The 20,824-nt window shown below is 38.5% G+C and overlaps 1 protein-coding gene across 5 annotated transcripts in view; it reads left to right on the forward strand.

Annotated features, from left to right (window-relative positions):
- The window catches only part of FMO5 (flavin containing dimethylaniline monoxygenase 5), a 41,571-nt gene extending 22,151 nt beyond the window's left edge, over nt 1-19,420 (forward strand). For 4 of the 5 annotated variants that reach the window (XM_008019339.3, XM_008019337.3, XM_008019338.3 and 1 more), the window contains exons 4-9: nt 444-606; nt 1,369-1,511; nt 4,509-4,708; nt 8,781-9,133; nt 15,600-15,672; nt 18,444-19,420. In XM_008019339.3, coding sequence (XP_008017530.2) covers nt 444-606; nt 1,369-1,511; nt 4,509-4,708; nt 8,781-9,133; nt 15,600-15,672; nt 18,444-18,789 — 1,278 coding nt within the window. In that variant the 3' untranslated portion in view covers nt 18,790-19,420. Of the gene's footprint in view, nt 1-443; nt 607-1,368; nt 1,512-4,508; nt 7,249-8,780; nt 9,134-15,599; nt 15,673-18,443 lie in introns of those variants that run through there. The other variant, XR_012089964.1, reaches the window with a different exon arrangement.
- Nucleotides 19,421-20,824: the final 1,404 nt, after the last annotated feature.

Genomic DNA, 20,824 nt, shown 5'->3' on the forward strand with positions numbered 1-20,824 from the left:
AGCTCAGCCACTTGTTTAAAGGTGGCCAGGAGAAGAGAACCTGGGGTAAGAAGACATCAGAAGATCTCAGGACATATAGGGATCAGGAGAAGAATAGGCATTTAGTGCATGGAGTATCATAAAAACACAGGAGAAGCCCAGGCTTTAATCAGGTGTTACAGTGCCTTAGGACATGGACCAAGAGACCTAGTGACTTGCACTTTTCTAGAAGAGGAGGGTACATTAGCCTGGCAATACTTCGTTACTTTTTTCTGTCTTGGGGAAGTTTTCTCATTCTGACCACAGCTCAAAACAAAACAGTTCTTATTTGTGGAATATGAAAATCAAATATCCCTGCATGGGTCCTATTATGTGATAGTACCTGTGATACCAGCCCTTTGTGTAACACTGTGCAAGGAGAGCCATGTCAGGGATGTCCCTGTGGTTATCACTTTTCTTTTCAGACCACTGTGTGCAGTGTGAAGAAGCAGCCTGATTTTTCAACTTCAGGCCAATGGGAAGTGGTCACTGAGTCTGAAGGGAAAAAGGAGATGAATGTCTTTGATGGAGTCATGGTTTGCACTGGCCATCACACCGATGCTCATCTACCTCTGGAAAGCTTCCCTGGTGAGCAACTTACCAGGAAGGAAGACCTTTGACCCATGCCTGTGACCTGACCCCTGAGGAATGGGAGGATTGTAGTCTGAGTAATTCCTACTTTGGAATGAAGTAAGACTTACCCTAATTCTTCTTGTTCCCCAGAAAGATGTTGGGGTAACTTGTATTATTGTCATTTTTGTAATTTTGGAGATTAGAGCAAAATGTGAGGTCTCTTTAGTTTTACAATGACTTTAGTTTTTCTAAGTATCAAAAGGAAGAATGTGGAGTTCTTGAGGAGCATTAGGCTAAATGAAGAATTTTTCAGCAATAAACAGGAATATTGAGTTTCTAAGGAAGGAATGAAAGCTTGAAGAACTTCAGTCTTTGGCCTGGATTTTCATTTTTTAAAAAAGTACTCTGTATACTCTAAAGTATATAAGAATATATGTGCTATAAGCGAAATGGGAGTAGGTATTTAAGGGGATGAAAAGACAAAAGAGAATGGAGGTTTTCTGAGGCAGTTTTTATTTATAGTCTCTAAATCCAAAATACAAACACATCCTGAGTTAAGCAAAGTACCTATGACAAGGAAATCACAAGGTACTACTCTGAGGTTACGGGGGAAAAAAAATAGCCAAAAATACTGAGAAAGGCAAGAAAGTAGCTGAGTAAAGAGAACACTTGGAGAATATATGCTTAAATTTAAGTCTGCAAAAAGACCAAGTGACTTGACAAATGATATCCATCATATAAACCATTACCCAATAATTATTTTCCCTTCTCTTGCAGGAATTGAGAAGTTCAAAGGGCAGTACTTCCACAGTCGAGACTATAAGAACCCAGAGGGATTCACTGGAAAGAGAGTCATTATAATTGGCATTGGGAATTCTGGAGGGGATCTGGCTGTAGAGATTAGCCACACAGCCAAGCAGGTTTGAATCACTCCATTATTTACTTTGCCTAACTCTAGCTTCAGTTTCTCCAAGGAAGCTGCAGGTGGGCCCAACAGACAGTAGGGATACCTGCACATAGCCCATCAGTGCCAGTAGCAAATGTAGGGCTTGGTTTCATTACCTCAGTTGGCAACATTGTGATTGATGCTAATAGAGGAGTTAAGGCTACCAGTTAGAGTTCCATTATGCAGCTGGCCTCATACCAAGGAACTGGATCGGCTAAAGTCTGGGCTCATTATCTTAATCAGGCATCTTCTTAGAGTGTGCCTCTGGCTTTGATAAAGATCAAGTAATTGCTGGAGGTTGTTAGAGAGCAGTATTGAGAGTGAGGATCTTCTGTTGGCCAGCAGAAGTGCTATGTTCTTATATAAAGGAAAACACACTATGATCATTAGAAACTTTTCACTCATAGGATAGTGGGTGAATTTTCCTTTACACTCCCCAAAAAGAAGCAATCTTATCTTCCCAAAGACAATGTGGGTATCCGTATAGCGTCCAAACCGTAGCACATGCAAGCAGCTTGCCCCAGCCTTTGCATGCAGTTAAGTAACTCAGAATAACATTCACTCTAAAGCAATTATATCTCCTTGGCTTTTTGTTTTGTTCGTTTTGGTTTTTGTATAGCAGATTTTGAACTGAGAAGCAAGTGTCTTCACTATGAATTCCTGGAAAAAGACATGCCAATATTGTATTTTGTTATCAATGTCTTTATTGAATTAAACTCTATTGGCAATAGGTAAACATCTTGGTTGTTCTTTAGTAACTTTAATTAAGCCATGCTTCTCTACAAAGATGTTTTAACTTGTTTTATTTTAATGAGAAGCTAAGTGCTACAATTCTGTTAAATGACTCTTACTCAGCAACTTTGTTTGAAAAACACTTCTTCTCATTACTATCCTCATCTACAACCACAAAAATTATTTCATATGTTACTTAATGAATTAATTCAACAGACATTTATCAGGAAATAACAATATAAAAACAAGGATTAAAAATAATTAAAGTAATTATATAAACAAGGGTTAAAACGTGTGTGGGTGTTATGGTAGAAGAATGTGCAAAAAACGAAGAGTGGGGACCCATGGCAAAAGCTTTCTTTAATATCATTGGCTTGTCAAATGGACAGTTCTAAGGGATCTTGGCCTTACCTGCCCTGGGGAACTGCAGGTTGCCAAATAACAAAGCATTTCTGCATAAGGTGGCTGTGTCTGTGAGAAAGCCTGGGAAAATGCAAAGGAAAACTATGTCTGCATAGCAGAGGCAATACTGTCACACCACTAATGCAAGCTGAAGAAACTCAATTGCTGAGTTCTAACTTTTTGCTTTACTTGTAAATTGTATTTATGAAGATTTGTTTACAAATCAAACATTTTAAATGGACCTATATGTTTCAGTATATCATGGAAGTTTTTCATATAATTCTTGTGGATGCTTTTGTAAAGAGAAAATATTCCTTTCTTTCAATATTAATTTCATATAAGATTACATTGATTAAACAGTTTTCCTTATATATCTGATTTGTAAATGTTATTTGCTTAAAATAAGGTATAAATGGAAAACTGAAATAAGAAATATGACAGCAGTTAAGCACTTATCAAGTGTTTACTATATACCACAACTTTTACAAAAACACTTCTTAATTATCACAACAGCCTTGTGATCTATGTATTATTGTTACTATTTCATAAATATGAAACCTTTTAATGAGGGCTCTGAGTGTTTTCGTTACTCATCAGAAATTATATAGCCGGCACACAAAACTGTTCAATTTCTAAGACCATATATGCCCTTTCAACTGTGACTATGGAAGTACATAATTATCACAGCGCTTACAGTCACCACAGGGAAGATAAGATTTGTGAAGTAAACAATTATCCCTCTGTAGACAGGTCATCTTAGACAAAAAGACTATGAAGCAATGTACTTACATAACTTACCATCTGGAAGCCATCTCCAGACAGTTTCATAATGTAGGAAAAGTGATTCTTTTGCCAGGTAACTGAATATCAAATCTTTATCAGCTCTGAACATGGACTTTAGCCAGCGGAGGACACAGAAAGACTGACTAGCTTCCTGTTGTTCTACTAGCAATCTTATTTTTCTCCATTAAATAATCAGTCAAACATTTCTTAAGCACAGGCTTTGGAGTTAGTCAGACCTGGGTTGGAAATTCAGCTCTGCCACTTACTAGCTCTGTGATCTCAGGCAAGTTATTCATCCTTTCCATACCCCTCATCTATAACATGGGTGTAATAATACTTTCCTCAAGAGGTGGTTGTAATATAGATGAAGGACCTAGCACAATGACGTAAAGGTCACAAATCCCAATAAACAGAAGTGATGATAATCTGCTGTGGATGTGTAGGCTTTATCTCCTACCCTTGAGAAAACACATTTGAAGAGACAGAAATCAAGAGTGTAGAAAGTTTAATATCAATAAAAATGATAAACAGCAGGAGTTTTTGTAATAATGCAAACAATGTCAATGGCAAAAGAATGAGGGTTTTAGATTAAATGGTCTCCAGCTGCTTTCAACTTTACCAGTACATGCTTTTTAATGAGTTCTACAGGTGATAAGTGCTAGAGAAGTTCAGAGGATGGGGAGAAAATTGTCAGCCTGAATGGTCACTGGTGTCTTCATGGAGGAGGCAGTCTTGATCCGGGTCTTTAAAATGAACAGGATTTGGAGAGTTAAGAAGAGAGAAGGCATTTCAGGCAGGCATAATGGCACTAAACAGAAATACAATGGTAGATTAGAGCAAGACATATTCTTGGACAGTAGATACACCAATTTAATTGTAAGTTTAGTGTTTGGGAAGGAAAATGGCAGGAAACAAACACAAAAACCCACAAAGATTATGCAGGGGTTAAAAAGCCAGACTAATGAGTTTGAACTGATTCTTGAAGAAAATGGGGGTGCTTTTGAAAGTTTATGAATCTGAGTGACAAAAGCAAACAATTTCTTCCATGCCCCAGGTTTTCCTCAGCACCAGGAGAGGGGCTTGGATCCTGAATCGTGTAGGGAACTATGGATATCCTTTTGATGTGTTGTTCTCTTCTCGACTTACACATTTTATGTGGAAGATCTGTGGCCAATCATTAGCAAACAAATATATGGAAAAAAAGATAAACCAAAGGTTTGACCATGAAATGTTTGGCCTGAAGCCTAAACACAGGTATGTTCCCAGGATGGGAGTACAGGGATAATGGCCAAAGCACAAGAATAAGGACTCTTCACACTGGCTAATGGTAGAGCTACCTCTACCCATACATTAAGAAAATCCATAGTGGCTGGGTGTGGTGGCTCACGCCTGTAATCCCAGCACTTTGGGAGGCAGAGGCGGGTGGATCACCTGAGGTCAGGAGTTCAAGACCATCCTGGCCAACATGGTGAAATCCCATCTCTACTAAAAATACAAAGCTAGCCAGGCATGGTGGCACCTGTCTGTAGTACCAGCTATTCAGGAGGCTGAGGCAGGGGGAATCGCCTGAACCCTGGAGGCAGAGGTTGCAGTGAGCTGAGATTGTGCCACTGCACTCCAGCCTGGGTGACAGAGTGAGACTCCGTCTCAAAAAAAAAAAAGAAAAGAAAGCCTATAGACTCATAGAATCTGAAATCAGATTTCTAACTTGTACCCACAGATGTCCAAGATCTATTGCTCTGTGGGTTTTTAGTCTAGAATTCTCTTTGGCAGTAACGCTTTTCTCATTCCCCCAGGTATCAGTTCTTTTTGCATGATGCCCAACAACAAAATGGGAGCTGAGGGCAGTGCATCATTTACTCATTGAGCACCCGTTATGAGCCAGGCATCATACATGGGCATGAAATACAGAGAGAAAAGACATAATAGTAATAGTAATAGAAATAACACTCACCTTTCTGAGGACTTTCTATAAGATAAGCACAGTGCTAAATGAGTTACATGCAGTATCTCACTTAATCCTTACAAGAGCCCTATAAGTTGGGACTATTTTTGTTTCACAGTGAGGAGGTCAATGCAAACCTACTCCAAAGGCTGAGGAAGCTGAGAGACTGAAGAAAAAGCTGACAGATTCAGTTTCTTAGAAACATTTTATAGGGACTTACAAACAGAAGCCATGTCTGTCTCAGGCAGTGGTGAGACAAGATGGTAGATCCCCACACCATTACCTCCTGACCCAGGGATTATATACATTAGGGGAGGGGCACACATACTTCAGAGCGAATGGGTAGGAGTTTGCCCTAAGAGTGGGATTTACGGTAGGTACATGCTATTAAACAACAGATTAACTGGAAATCTCAGAGGTATTCCTGGAACCAGGGTTGATCAGAAGTCAATATGGTAGATTAGCTTCTAAGATGGAGTTGCTTTGGCCTCCACAATTTTTTATCTACATTTTACAGATATAAAAACTGAGATGTAGAAAAAGTAAGCAATTTTCCTGAGCGCAACAGAAATAATAAATAGCAGACTCAAGAAATAGATCTTACCTTAAATACTCTAATGAGAAGAAAAAGGACAGAGTATAATGAAGAAATACATAGAGCGCTATGAAAGTACAAAGGGTGGGGTCCTCACAGAACCAGGGAGGGAAAACATTTCTAGAGGCTGATTCCAAATTTATTTTCCCTCCAACTTTTTATTTTTTAAAATGTTCAGATCTACAGAAAAGTTGCAAAATGATAAGTACAATGAGCACCCATATACCCTTCACCTGGATTTACCTGTTAAGTTTGCTATATTTGCTTCCTCTCTTTCCCCCTCTCTGTAGATACATCCACACATATAGGGCATACATACACACGTACATTTTTTTTTCTGAAACCATTTGAGTACATTACAGTCATTAAGACAGTTTAAATACTTCAGTGTATAACAAGAAAAAGGGCATTCTCCTACATAACCATCATATAATTATCACACCTGGGAAATTTAACATTGATAAAATACATTATCTACTACATTGGCAATATCCCCAGTTGCCCCAATAATATTTTTTATAGCTTTAAAAAATCTTTTTAAATCTAGTGTCCTGCCAGGTCATCAATCACCCCATTACATTTAGTTGTCATGTCTCTTTAATCTCTCTTAATCTGAAATAATTCTCTCTTTGACATGGGCTTTCTTTTTAAGAACCTAAGGCATTGTTTTGTAGAGAGTCTCTAAATTTAGACTTGCATAGTTTTCTTCCTTTTTCATATTCAGGTGAAATGTTTTTGACACATATACTACATAGGGGATGCTGGTCTTAGGGGGTCATATCAAGAGTCACATGATGTCAGCATCTCTCACAGTAATTATGCTAAATTTGACCACTTACATAAGGTGGTATAGATACCACCGAGTTTCTCCACTATAAAGATATTTTTTCCCTTTGAAGTTAATCAGTGTGGTGACATTTGGAGACTGTGTTTCCTAAAAACCTTTCACCTAATTATTTTAGCATGCATGTTTTTGGTGGTTGCAAAATAAATTGAGGCTTTGTTGAATAATAGGAGATAGCCAAACAAATAGAACAAGGGAATAGCATTCTAATTATAAAAACAAAGTCTTGGAACAGCAAAAAATACATAATGCTCCAGGACCTGCATGTAGTCTGGAATGGCTGGACTATATAGCAAAGATGGAAGAGTGACTGAATGTATCTCTAGGTTCATCAGGCATGACAACCTTTGCTCTACTACATAAAAAGTATGGAATGAAGACAGTCCAAAGCCATTCAAAGATTTAGGCAAGTGAGTAACATAATAATACGTACATTTTAGAAAGACTATTTTGAAAATGGTGTGGGAGTGGGATGGGACAGGAGGTCCTAAAGACAATTGTATCATCTGGTTGAGATAAAGAGTAGATAAAACTATTCTGGGGATGTTAAGAGGAGAAAGGGAAAAGGCTTGGTGACCAAATATAAGACTCCTGGTTTTGTGCGTTCGGCAACTATATGGATGGATGGTGGTATTGCTGGTGAAAAGGAGTAGGTTTGGAGAAAATGATGAAATCATTAGGTTGGAATGCAGAACACAATCGACCTAGTGTCAAAGCATAACTAAATGCAACAACCAGTAGTGGTAATTTAAACATGTAAAGTTCCTGAGGCCAGGATAGCTCCGTCTGAAGATGAGTTAATTTAGTATTCAGGCATTAAGACTGCTTTTTAGGCCAGGTGCCGTGGCTTATGCCTGCAATCCCAGCACTTTGGGAGGCCAAAGTGGGAGGATCACGAGGTCAGGAGTTCGAGGCCAGCCTGACCAACATGGTGAAACCCCGTCTCTACTAAAAATACAAAAATTAGCCAGGCATGGTGGCAAGTGCCTGTAGTCCAAGCTACTCAGGAGGCTGAGGCGGGAGAATCACTTGAACCTGGGAGGTGAAGGTTGCAGTGAGCCAAGATAGTGCCACCACACTCCAGCTTGGGCAACACAGTGAGACTCTATCTCAAAAAAAAAAAAAAAAAAGACTGCTTTTTAGAAAGATCCACGATACTAGGAACCAGCCTTATTATTATTAAAAGTAATGGCAAAAAAAAGCAATTACTTTTGCACCAACCCAGTGTTTCCAGTATCCATATCCTACGCTGTCTCTAGGAAACAATAACAGACCCAAAGTATACCAAGATAATTCATTGAAAACAACTTTGAGATAAATTCTAAAATCCTAGGCTGTGTATCATTGGACGAGTCACATAACTTTTCTAGGCCTCAATTTCCTCATTTACAAAACTGGGATAATGACACCTGTTCTGCTTCCTTCATAGAGTTTTGTGAGAGTCAAATAAGTTAATGCATATAAAAGCCACTTACAAACTGTAAGTTGCTACATACATGTAATTTATTATACAGTTTGGAACACAGTGGCCTAAACCTAGCTCTTGAGCCTTTGAAACTGGAAATGAGACTGAACAGAATGTTGACAGCTTAGTTCCGTCAGACTTCTTGATATGAGGATACAAACTATTGACCTGTGGCCTTATCATATCACACACAGAATATTACTGTTACTTGAGAAATCATATATCTACTCCTCAAACAACACTCTTCCTTCACCCCTCCAACACTGTCCCTTTCAGTGCATCCAGGGTCCAACTTCAGCTCTGATCTTCATCTGTGCCAACCTAGTGTAAATTAGACATTTCCCAAACTTCATGCATAGACCAAGGGGAAGATTATTGGCATACTGTTTACCTCCACCAAAGCAAAATTTTACTTATATGGTACTGATTTCTCTTTCTCTCATTTCTCCTTCACTTGATCTTTGTCACCACTCACAGAGCTCTGAGTCAGCATCCAACCATAAATGATGACCTGCCAAATCGTATCATTTCTGGCTTGGTGAAAGTGAAAGGAAATGTGAAGGAATTCACGGAGACAGCTGCCATATTTGAGGATGGCTCCAGGGAGGATGACATTGATGCTGTTATCTTTGCCACAGGCTATAGCTTTGCCTTTCCGTTTCTGGAAGATTCCGTCAAAGTGGTCAAAAACAAGATATCCTTGTATAAAAGGGTCTTCCCTCCTAACCTGGAAAGGCCAACTCTTGCAATCATAGGCTTGATTCAGCCCTTAGGAGCCATTATGCCCATTTCAGAGCTCCAAGGACGCTGGGCCACTCAGGTATTTAAAGGTAAGTGACCATGCAAATAGACTACTTAATTACTTGGTGATATGTTTACCTCTGTTTAGATACTTGTTTCTAAATAGCTAGAGATAGCATGTATGATTACAACAGTGCCTAGCACAAAGTTAGTACAGAAAAATTTATTTTTGAGTGTATCTAAAGTAGCAATTTATAACCTGAGAAATTTTTCCAAGTTATGCATGCTTTGAAATACATACATACATCATACCTGAGAAATTTTTCCAAGTTATGCATGCTTTGAAACCATCCTTGCTGATGCTTATTTAGTTAGCCTGGGGTGGGGCAGTCATAACATCTTTGAGAAAAATATTCCCCAGTGATTCCAATGTGTACTCCAAATTAGAATTTACTCATCTAGATTTTAGCCAACTGGCATATATTTATGAAGTAAAATAGTTTTATCTTCTTTCATTATAGATAAAATAAAATATAGAAATAGTATGACTTGCTTTCAGCCAAAACTTAAGACCTGATTGCAGACTAGTCAATAATGTAGGATATTCAATCTCCCTAATTCTCACTTTTCTCCTTTTATGTCCCCTCTTTCAGTTTTGGCTAGGAATATATGAAAAAAATAATGGGGAATAGGTTTCATATGAGTCAGTAGAATGCTGTAGCTTCCAAATAAATAATTAAATCTAGCATCATTAAAAAACTATAATGTCCTAGAACATTACAACTGTTGTTCTCTAAACTGGCCAGACCTCACCTAATGATACATTTTAAAAGTGAAGGTGGAGCGCATTAAATAAGGAGAGAGATTTAAATGGTTTAAGGGATTTGAAAACATGCCATCTGAAGTACATGTGAAAGAGTTGGAGAGAGATTTAGCCTGGAGAAGATAAACTTCAGGAGAGATATGAGAATTTCCTTCAAATATCTGAAGGGAAGGCCCATGAAAGAAGGATTAGATTTACTCAGTATAGCTTCAAAGGGTCAAACCAGAATCAAGGAGTCAAATCTTGAGGGTTACATATCAGCTTACCATTAAGAAGAAAATTCAAAACCTTTTTCCTATCAGCCAGTGCCATTTCATGATGGAACCGGCTGCCTCTGAAATTCTAAGCAGAATAGGAAAAGGATGCCAATGACTGAACACTCACTGGGCCGAGGCGGGATGGGGGAAGGTATGGAGTAGATTCAAGCCTCAGGATGGAGAGAAACAAGGTGATGTTTAAGGGTCCTTCTAAAGAAGAAATTCACTGATTCTATGGTTGTTATAACAAAATTTGCTATTGTTACTTGCATTTAATTAAAACTCAGAGTTCCTGTTGGAATTACACCTTTTTTGTTTTCCCTAGTGAAAATCTTCACAGTTACAGAGAGAAAAAGAACCAATGTTATTAGAGTTGATAATTCAACAACCTTTCTAAATTTCCCCAAATTTCTATTACTTCCAGTCCTATCCAGCAGATTATGTACAACCTGAGAGCACTATACAAGTAGTCAAATGCAAATAGCCCATTAGGTTGGCCTGATTCTAGTCATATTAAAGTGACCTTTTAATTGGGTCAATTATATAAGGGGAGAACAGTTCATTAAAACAGGCCACAGCATCTTAGTATACTTTAAGCAACTGGGACTCTTTTCTAAGACCAAGTGAATTATTGAGAGGAAATAGAGAAAATGAGTATTTGCAAGAGTCTGCATTATGGCTATGAGATTAGGGGATCTTAGGGAAAATGTACAAAAAGCCCAGCTTCCTATGGTAGCAGAAGCCTAGTGCTAATTCCTCCAGCTTTTTTCTAACACCTGGAAGGAAGAAATCTTCAGAATTCTATAACTTTACCAGACTTCCAACAGGAACCCTGAGTTTTTTATTCTGTCCATGACCAATCTGTCTGCCTCCCACATTCTTGCCTTTCTCTTCCCTGAATTATCCCTTCACTATGCCAATTTAAAACCCTTTGAATTAGCTTGTTTTTCCCATTTTTTCATGTCTACCCAACAAAGCCTGCATCCTTCCTTGTCTGTCCCCTTCCAAGCCCCGTTTTCCTTCTTCTGTTCTCTGGAATTATTGTTCTCTTGTCAAGAAAATGTTCTACTCTTTTCTAGAACACTGAATTTACTTCCTTGCCTTGACTGAAATGAAACGTAGTTTTTTTCATTGCTTCTTTTGCAGCCCTTGCAAGTGTTTTATTTTCACTCAGCAACTTTCTTTCCTTGAAAACTATATCAAGTTACACCAAATCTCTGGATCACAAGAAGGCATTATGTCATAACCTGGCATTCAAGATCCTCCACAAATTGGATACAACCTCCAATTTCAGGCCCATCTTTTTTTTTTTTTTTTTTTTTTTTTTTTTTTTTTTCGAGACAAAGTCTCGCTCTGTCACCCAGGCTGGAGTGCAGTGGCACTATCTTGGCTCACTGCAAGCTCCACCTCCTGGGTTCACGCCATTCTCCTGCCTCAGCTCCCAAGTAGCTGGGACTACAGGCGCCCGCCACCACACCCAGCTAGTTTTTTTGTATTTTTTAGTAGAGATGGGGTTTCACCGTGTTAGCCAGGATGGTCTCAATCTCCTGACCTCACGATCCATCCATCTCGGCCTCCCAAAGTGCTGGGATTACAGGCGTGAGCCACCACACCTGGTCTCAGGCCCATCTTTCACTAGTCTTTACCATACTTCCTACAATACTGTAGATGCATTGGATGACGTACCCACTAAGCAGCAAACACAGCAGGTACCCTTGTACCCTGTGCTTTTGCTTCCACTGTCCTTTCTCCTTGATATGCCTCCCTTTACTTTTTATTTGTATAGGAAAAGCCTATGCATATTTCTTCCCTCCCTTCGTAGTATAGTGATAGCTCTTTACATAAAGGACTCATGTTTATTTGCCTTTGTATTGCAAGTCTAGACCAGTGCCTAGCACATAAGAGGTATCTAATAAACGTCTATTCTAATAAATGCCAGTTTACCCTTGAGGTAAATGAAATTCTAAATTCTGATGTAGAAATTTCTTATCTCAGGATCTCAGCTTCTGGGCTACCTTAGCCAATTTCCAGTTATGTTAAAAGCCTGAACTGGACTGAAATTGCAGAATGAGAGCCAGATCTCTTTTCTCTCATAACATCAGCTATACATTGAAATGTGCAGGGGCAAGTCAGGAGTACACAGATACAACCTGCTTTAGGCTGACAGCAGACTGAAGGCCTGCTACCACAGGACTATAATTCAGGCTCTCTTCCTTCCCACCTTGTCTTGGAACCCTTGGAAGATCTCTGAACTTCAGTTTCACTGTTCTTCAACATTCTTCAGATAACATATAATGACCTCTTAGTATGTACCAGGCCCTCTGCTAGCGGCTGGAGATGCAAATATGACCAAACAGAAAATCCCTAACTTTCTGGAATGCAGAGTCAAGCAAGGAAGACTGTTAGTCCATTCTCATGCTGCTGTAAAGAACTGCCTGAGTCTGAGTAGTTTCTAAAGGAAAGAGGTTTAATTCACTCACAGTTCTGCATGGCTGGGGAGGCCTCAGGAAACTTACAATCATGGCAGAAGGCACCTCTTCACAGGGTGGCAGGAGAGAGAATGAGTGCTGAGTGAAAGGGGAAGCCCATTATAAAACCATCAGATCTTGTGAGAACTTACTCACTATCATGAGAACAGCATAAGCAGCCTGAGGGTAACCACCCCATGATTAAATCACCTTCCACCAGGTCCCTCCCATGACACATGGGGATTATGGGACCCACCATTCAAGATAAGATTTGGGTGGGGACACAGCCAAACCATATCAAACACAGACAAGTAAACAGATACTTAATGATTTGTTCATTCAGCAGATATTTAACTAGACCCTAAAAAAGTGTTCCAGTAGCAATGCAGAAAAGCTGCCATGGGAGCAATGGGCAGTAAGTACCCAATTCTCCCTACAACTACATAGGAATTTACTAAAAGAACAGGTAAATATTGACCATGGAGGGGAAATAATCACTACTGTTTATGCAAAGTTAGATAAAAGTGACAGAACAAGTAGAGTTCTGGGAACTGCAAGTAGTTCAGAATGCTGGTAAATAAAGTGTTATGGGAATGAAGGAAAATGAAACTAGACATATTCACAGGCAATATCAAGAAGTTTGTATTTAAGGTACACACTGGAGAACCACTGAAGGATTTTAGCTGGAAGAGGAGTCAAATCAGATGTGCAGTTTAGAAGATATGTTAGAGAGGAGTGAAATGGGAAATAGGTCAGTAAGAGCCTGTGGTAAAAGTCTCAGTAAGACATCATGAGGGCTTTAAACCAAGGCAATGACAATCTAAAGGAATTGGAGAAGCCAGACTTGAATGAAATTTCACAGGCAAATCTGAAGAATTTGGTGACAGAAAGCATATTGGAGAAGAGAGACAGAAAAGAATCTGTTCAGGTGTTGAGGCCATTCATTTGAATTGGGAATCTAAGATGGGGAGCAAAGACCTGGAGGGAGATAAGAAATATGGTAAAGCTAATATGTCTAAACAAGGAAACACTGCAAAAACAAAATTTATGAATTAAGACATAACTGTACCACAGGGTATATAGGTAAAAAGAGGTATACATCTTTTTAAAATTTTTTAATTTGTAAAAATTTTTTCACCCCAAGAGATCTAGACTAAGATGTATATACATCTTTATCTATCTATAGACAGACAGAGAAATACAGGGTTTTTTGTTGTTTTTTTTCTCTTTTATGAATTTGGTGTCTCCCACAATCAAGAAATACACCTCCTCCTTCATGTTTCTAGCTAATAGAAGTAAAACTTGTGGTTGTGGAGAAGTAATTTTGAAATTGACTCTCAAAATGCATTTCTTGAATATCCAAAGAGACCTATGATTAACCTTCAATGAAGCATTTCAGTGTTTCCTAATTGATTTGTGAAGATAAGTAATAATTCCCATGGCTAAAATGTAAAAACACATGGAAAACCACAGAAGGCTATTTGAGAGTGATGAACTTCTGAGTTCCGTATTTTAAGAGGGATACACCAGGATAGTTATTAAAGTATGCTTAGTGAAGGGCAACCAAGATGGCAGAGAATATGAAACCCATTATATGGGAAACTTGTACTGTTTAGCCTGATAATGAGAAGACTTAAAGAGTTATGACAATCATTTCCAAATGTTTCAAGAGCTGTCATGTATTAACATTAAACTCTGTGGCTCCAGAAGGCAGAGTTTGGTCAATGGTACAAATGCAGAGTCAGATCTTGGGGTCAATAAAAATAATAATGTTCCAGCAGCTAGAGCAGTCAAATAATTGTATAATCACCTCAGAAGATATAATTATTATAGATACCCATCACCAGATATGTTTAAAGAGGATGAGATAACCACAAGATTAGAGTACTTGTAGAAAGAATGCTTGTATCGGGTAAAATATATTGCCGTTCTGAAATTTTATATTCCACAATTTTATGGAGTGACACCTTAGGACTGGATGTGGCCAAAATCTTCTACATGGCATAGTCCCTAGTTACAGGGGCATACAACTAATTGTTTAAGCTTAGCATTATTCATACTGACTTAAATACTATTAAGCCTTTGTCTAGCCCTGTCCTTGGTGTATAATTCCTACTACTGGAACTGTGTGTGTAACATACTTAAATTTATCAGTCAAGGTTAGGTATTACGAGTTCCCCTTGGCCTTAACCCCTACTTTTATCAAAGAAACATGTTTAGAAGATGAGGCTTATCTTCCACAGGACTTTAGTCATAAAAAGTGATTGAGATTTTATTTTGGCTGGGCACGGTGGCTCATGCCTGTAATCCCAGCACCTTGAGAGGCAGAGGCGGGTGGATCACCTGAGGTCAGGAGTTCGAGACCAGCCTGACCAATATGGTGAAACCTCATCTCTACTAAAATTACCAAAAAAAAAAAAAATTAGGTGGGTTTGGTGGCATGCACCTGTAGTTCCAGCTATTCAGGAGGCTGAGGCAGAAGAATTGCTTGAACCTGGGAGGCGGAGGTTACAGTGAGCTGAGATCACACCACTGTACTCCAGCCTGGGTGACATAGTGAGAGTCTGTCTTAAAAAAAAAAAAAAATTTATTTTTACTCCTTCTCTTTCTGTTGATATAAGGCCCCTTTGTTATCAAGAATACAGGTGCAGGTGTGTTTCCCCACTCCTCTGCCCTTTAACTTTGTAAATGATTTTCCATATACTTTTAAGGTCATTTTCTCATGTCCATATTTCATTTCCCAATTGAAAGACTACATTAGGGAGGAGGCAGGTATTGGTTGGAAGTCAGAGTAGGGGAACTGTCTTCCGAAGACAAAGGAGAATAAGGAGAGTAAGCTATAGATGTTAATATTATATTGTGGTGACGGTAGAGTAAGGTGATCAAGGGAATTGTAACCTCCTTGAGTACAGGAAACTATCCTGTATTTCTTTGAATTCTTCATAGCATAGGATTAGTGTTCCTACTGAGGTAATTTTACAGTTAAAATTTTAATTTTTATGTTTAGGGCTAAAGACATTGCCCTCACAGAGTGAAATGATGGCAGAAATATCTAAAACTCAAGAGAAAATTGAAAAAAGGTAAGAAAATCTCCCAGGAAGATATATGGTTACATTTCTACTTATTTCTTAATAAGAGAAATATTGTACTATATTTAACTTCCTCTTGTTAGCTTGAGGATTTAGATTCTATTATGATGAAAAAAGAAAAAATAGTTTGTGACAATAGAATGGAGAGATAGCACTAGTAGTCTAAATATGGACAAGAAAGGAGAGAAAAGTTTTAGGTGTCTAAAATCCTATGTTTAATGCCTTAAAAAAAGTTACATCGGAAAACACATATGGAAATAAAATCAGAAGGCAGAAGGTGTATTATTTTTGTGAGGATTACTTGAAGTGCTAGTATACTTGCCAGAGGAAGGAAGAGTGACAGTGAATGAATGAGAGGTAGCTATGGGTGAATTACAAATCTGTGGGTAGATTTACAAGTCTGCAGTGGCCGCTTTGCTGGCTATGCTCATGTGACAGACAGCACACTCAAGTCACAGTGGCTCATGGTATGAATAGTCCATGTGAGTTGGGAACATGGTAACAGCCAGCTGCTTAGTGTTTTGGTGAACACAGTCATTTAGCAGTCTGAATTTCAGAACTTAAGCTCAATCGCTGGGTGTTTTTTATTTGGACAAAGTGAAAATTGATGGTAAGTCTCTAAATTTCTGTGGAAAACTGACAGACAATTGTTCCAGGCCTAAAGAGGTGGTTTTCTTCAACTGATTATACTAGCATAACTTTCCCTCATGTGGAGAAAAAGTTTTTATTTAATTCCATTACCACTTCCAGGCGCTCTCCTATATTCCTCCTTCCTTTCACTGCCAAACTTCTGCACTAAATTTTCTAAATTCTCACCTTTTGCTCCCTCCTAAGCCTTCTGCATTGTTAACTTCCATCCTTACTCCTTAAACTGCCCTTTTTATTTTTATTTATTTATTTATTTATTTATTTATTTATTTATTTATTTTTTGAGACGGACCCTCACTCTGTCACCCAGGCTGGAGTCAGTGACACGATCTTGGCTCACTGCAACCTCCACCTCTTAGGTTCAAGCGATTCTCCTGCCTCAGCCTCCTAAGTAGCTGGGACTACAGGTGCACGCCACCAAACCCAGCTAATTTTTGTATTTTTAGTAGAGATGGGTTTCTCCACGTTGATCAGGCTGGTCTCAAACTCCTCACCTCGTGATCTGCCTGCCTCAGCCTCCCTAAGTGCTGGGATTACAGGCGGGAGCCACTGTACCCGGTCGGAAACTGCTCTCTTAAATGTCACCTGTGATCAGCTTCATTTTCCTTCTTGTCACTACTGAGTTTGGTGCTTTTAAACATTTCTTCCTTCTTGGAGTGCTTTCTTTTCTGGCTCTCAAGTATCTTATTTTAACTTTCCTCCTCTCTTTCCTTTGACTTATTTTTGTCTAACCACCTTCTGACCCTGAGTAGTCAGTAACCCAAGGATATAATGAACCTCTTTTGTGAAACCTTCATGAATACTATAGCCTTTTTTTTTTTTTTTTTTTTTTTTTTTTGAGATGGGGTCTCACTGTGTTACCCAGGCTGTAGTGAAGTAGTGTGATCTTGGCTCACTCAGCCTCCACTTCCTGGGGTCAAGCAATTCTCCTGCCTCAGCCTCCCAAGTAGCTGGGACTGCAGGCGCGCTAACAATGTCCGGCTAATTTTTGTGTTTTTTGTAGAGACAGAGTTTCGCCATGTTGCCCAGGCTGATCTCGAACTCCTGAGCTCAAAGTGATCTGCCTGCCTCAGCCTCCCAAACTGCTAGGATTACAGGCGTGAAACACCACGCCCAACCTCATGAATAGTATAGATCTTGACCTACCATTACAGGATAAATAAATGCTTGCCTACAAACCCTTAAGCCAACATATTGTTCGTAAGGGAAAGCTCTCAAATTTTTTACAGTTTTACCTTTTTCTCTCCTAAACTTCATCCCATTTCAATAAATTCCTACTTGACCCTCTATCAGGTCCTCTGAAATTCCATCTCACAAGTTCTACCTCAAATTTATTTTCTATCATTTTTTTCCTGTCCCTATTCCTGGATTCTTCAATCTCAACTGGCTTGATTTGGCTTTTCTCTTCTTCTCTGTCCTACAGTTCTTTCTTTTCGTTACAGAAAGTAAAAAGTGAAAGTCACTCATTAGCTCACCAAGTCCCACTCCACCACACAGATATCACTGTTAATCAACCACATTTTCCCCCTAAAAAGTCATTTTTAAGTCTTTAAATCTGCACTTGGTGTAATCATTTCATTCGTCTCCATTTGGAGGGCTACTTCCTCTTGTGAAGTAAGTCACTCTCCCTCATCCTTTCAGGATTCCAAATTAACATTGGCCCTGGAAAGTCTTGCCCTGTGGACCCTGTCACCATTCCCTCATAAAATAATTGAGGATGCCATACTTGAGGATTTTTGTGATGGGTTTTCTCTTTCTCCTAACATCAGAATCCTTTGTATCTGGATGTGCTATACCTGTCCCTCATCTTATCTGTATCTTTCACATCCTTCAAGAACCTAACAATTACAGCTCTCTTTTAACTATCCCCTCTCCACATTCGTATTTAGCAGTCTGAAACCACTCAGAAGTCTCTGCTTCATGTTTATCTGTTTTATCTCCTTTTGTAGATCCTAAGATCCTTAAGGACAGTCACAAATGTTTTATCTTTCTTCTCTATATGCCACAGCTCCTAGTCCGATATTAAGCGAATAGCAGGCACTCAGAAGGCAGTAATTGATTGACTGACTGATTGAATTATTGCTAGGCCATGGTTTCTGTCTTTTCTACTTTAGGTATGTGGAGAGCCAACGGCATACCATTCAGGGAGACTACATAGATACCATGGAAGAGCTTGCTGATTTGGTGGGGGTCAGGCCCAGTCTGCTGTCTCTGGCCTTCACTGACCCCAAGCTGGCATTACAGTTATTCCTGGGACCCTGCACTCCAATCCACTATCGCCTACAGGGCCCTGGAAAGTGGGATGGGGCTCGAAAAGCTATCCTCACCACAGATGATCGCATCAGGAAGCCTCTGATGACAAGAGTAGTTGAAAGGAGTAGTTCTATGACTTCAACAATGACAATGGGCAGGTTTATGCTAGCTCTTGCCTTCTTTGCTATAATTATAGCTTATTTCTAGTTGTCCTATTGTCACTGCCCTGTTTTTCATTGGGCAGCTTATCTACAGATGCCTTCAGAATCTGACAAGATTGACTCTCAGTTTCATATTGCCCAGAAATCTACTTTAATGTCTCTTTCAAAAGCATTAATTCACTTTCCTTTTTCCTACAATGAAACCTGTTTTTCATTTGTAGTAACTCATCTCCCTTCCACTCGTGATCCATCACTCTTCCTTGTGGTAATCCCTAGACTGTGAGCTCAGGTACTCTTTTAGTCATGTTTGTATGTCTTTAGCAGAGTTCTTGACATGTGGTAGATGCTTCATAAATGTTTGTTGTTTATCAAATTTTATGGTAGGGAGAGTAAGTCAGCATCTGTGTAACATCGCTTACTCCACGTAACTCTTCTTCTGATAGGATTTGATTTTCTATTAGAAGCTCAATTTTTTTTTTCATATTATAACTAAATGTTTCCTGAGAGATACGAGAAATAATGTTCTTACAATAGTTGTATGTTTCTAAGATAAGACATAGATGCTTAAGACATTTTGTTTCACTTGCTGTTCACTAGTGTACTTGATACATGGTCATTTTTAGCCCTTTTCCTTAGGGACCATGTCTTTATTTTCTCAATAAAGAAATTACTTTCAACGTTCTAGGCTCACAGTCATTCAGATAATCTACCATCTGCCAATGAAATCAACTTGGTTGAGAATTTTGGGATTTTAAATTAGCTGTCCTACCTTCTTAAATCTCTTTGTTCCCATATTAGGATCCAACACAACTTTATCTTAGGAAATATGATAAGTAGCTTCCAACTGTTGTAGTATGGTCTACAAATGTGATTTGATTCATCTTCCCCCACTCTAATTTTCTCCCCTTTTCTCCTCCCTTACATGGAGTCTAAGTAATAAGTATTTGAACAAGTCATTTATGTATTAAATTAGAATTGATATTAACTAAATGTACGAACATTCTGCTTTTCATTCAGTTCATTCATATGCACATCATTCAGTTTTTCTCATGTCATAAAGTGTAGTTCTGAAAAACAGAGCAAATGAAATGTAAAGCAGGGGCTTAGGTTTACATCCCAGTGCCACTGATGATTCTGTTTTCTCATCTGTGGAAGTTTCACTGTTCTTGTTTCATGGAGACATTCACTAAGTGTCAGCTGTCAGGCACATTGAACTCAGGTGATGTTCATAAATAGCTCTTGTACAATATGTTTGTATTTGGATTGCTGCTTACTACTTAACAACAGGATAAATCTGAACAATGGAAAAGAACAACATTAGAGATTATTGTCTTTCCAAATACAAACACATGTAAGAGAACCAGAAATGTGAGAACTACAACGTCTTCTTGTTTAAGCATTTAGACAATTGCCTACCCTTTCACCGAATTTACCTGTGGAATGCCTTTTGAGAGTTAGAACTGAGAATTGGTATTACTTTTCAGGTCTTTTGCTTTCCGTAATCCTTGTCATACTGGAGATTTATCATCTATTAAAATGGACCTAGTATTTTTAAATCTGCAGATCAAAAGCAAATTGAATGTCTCTTGCTTCCTTTTAATTTCTCTTAACATATAAATTCGTTTCTCTTTTAGCATATAAATTTGTTGAATTAACAGCCCTTTCATAATATAATTCCTAGTTATTGGCAATAAGTACACCAGTTTCTTTTTAAAATTAGTATGTAATTCTAAATTAATTAATTCTCTCATTGTACATACTATATGTAAGGTTACAAAAAAAAAATCATTGGTTAATGATTTTTTAGCTCAACCAAGCTAAAAGTAAGATGTGAACACGAAATTGAACTAAAAACAACTTAAGATACAAAGCTCTTGTTACTGATAATGTCTAATAATATTAATCAATTTACCATATCTTGCTCTTACATTAAAATGTTCTATCATTTTCCTAATTATTTTAAAGCCGATTACAAATATATATATATACACACACATATATATATATTCTTGTAGTGCCAGAAAATAAGGAAGTGCTCAAAAAGCAAACTCAATGGCATATATCAAAGGGGGACACAAGAG

Source organism: Chlorocebus sabaeus, chromosome 20 (genome assembly GCF_047675955.1).
Source record: "Chlorocebus sabaeus isolate Y175 chromosome 20, mChlSab1.0.hap1, whole genome shotgun sequence".
Classification (NCBI taxonomy): Eukaryota; Metazoa; Chordata; class Mammalia; order Primates; family Cercopithecidae; genus Chlorocebus; species Chlorocebus sabaeus.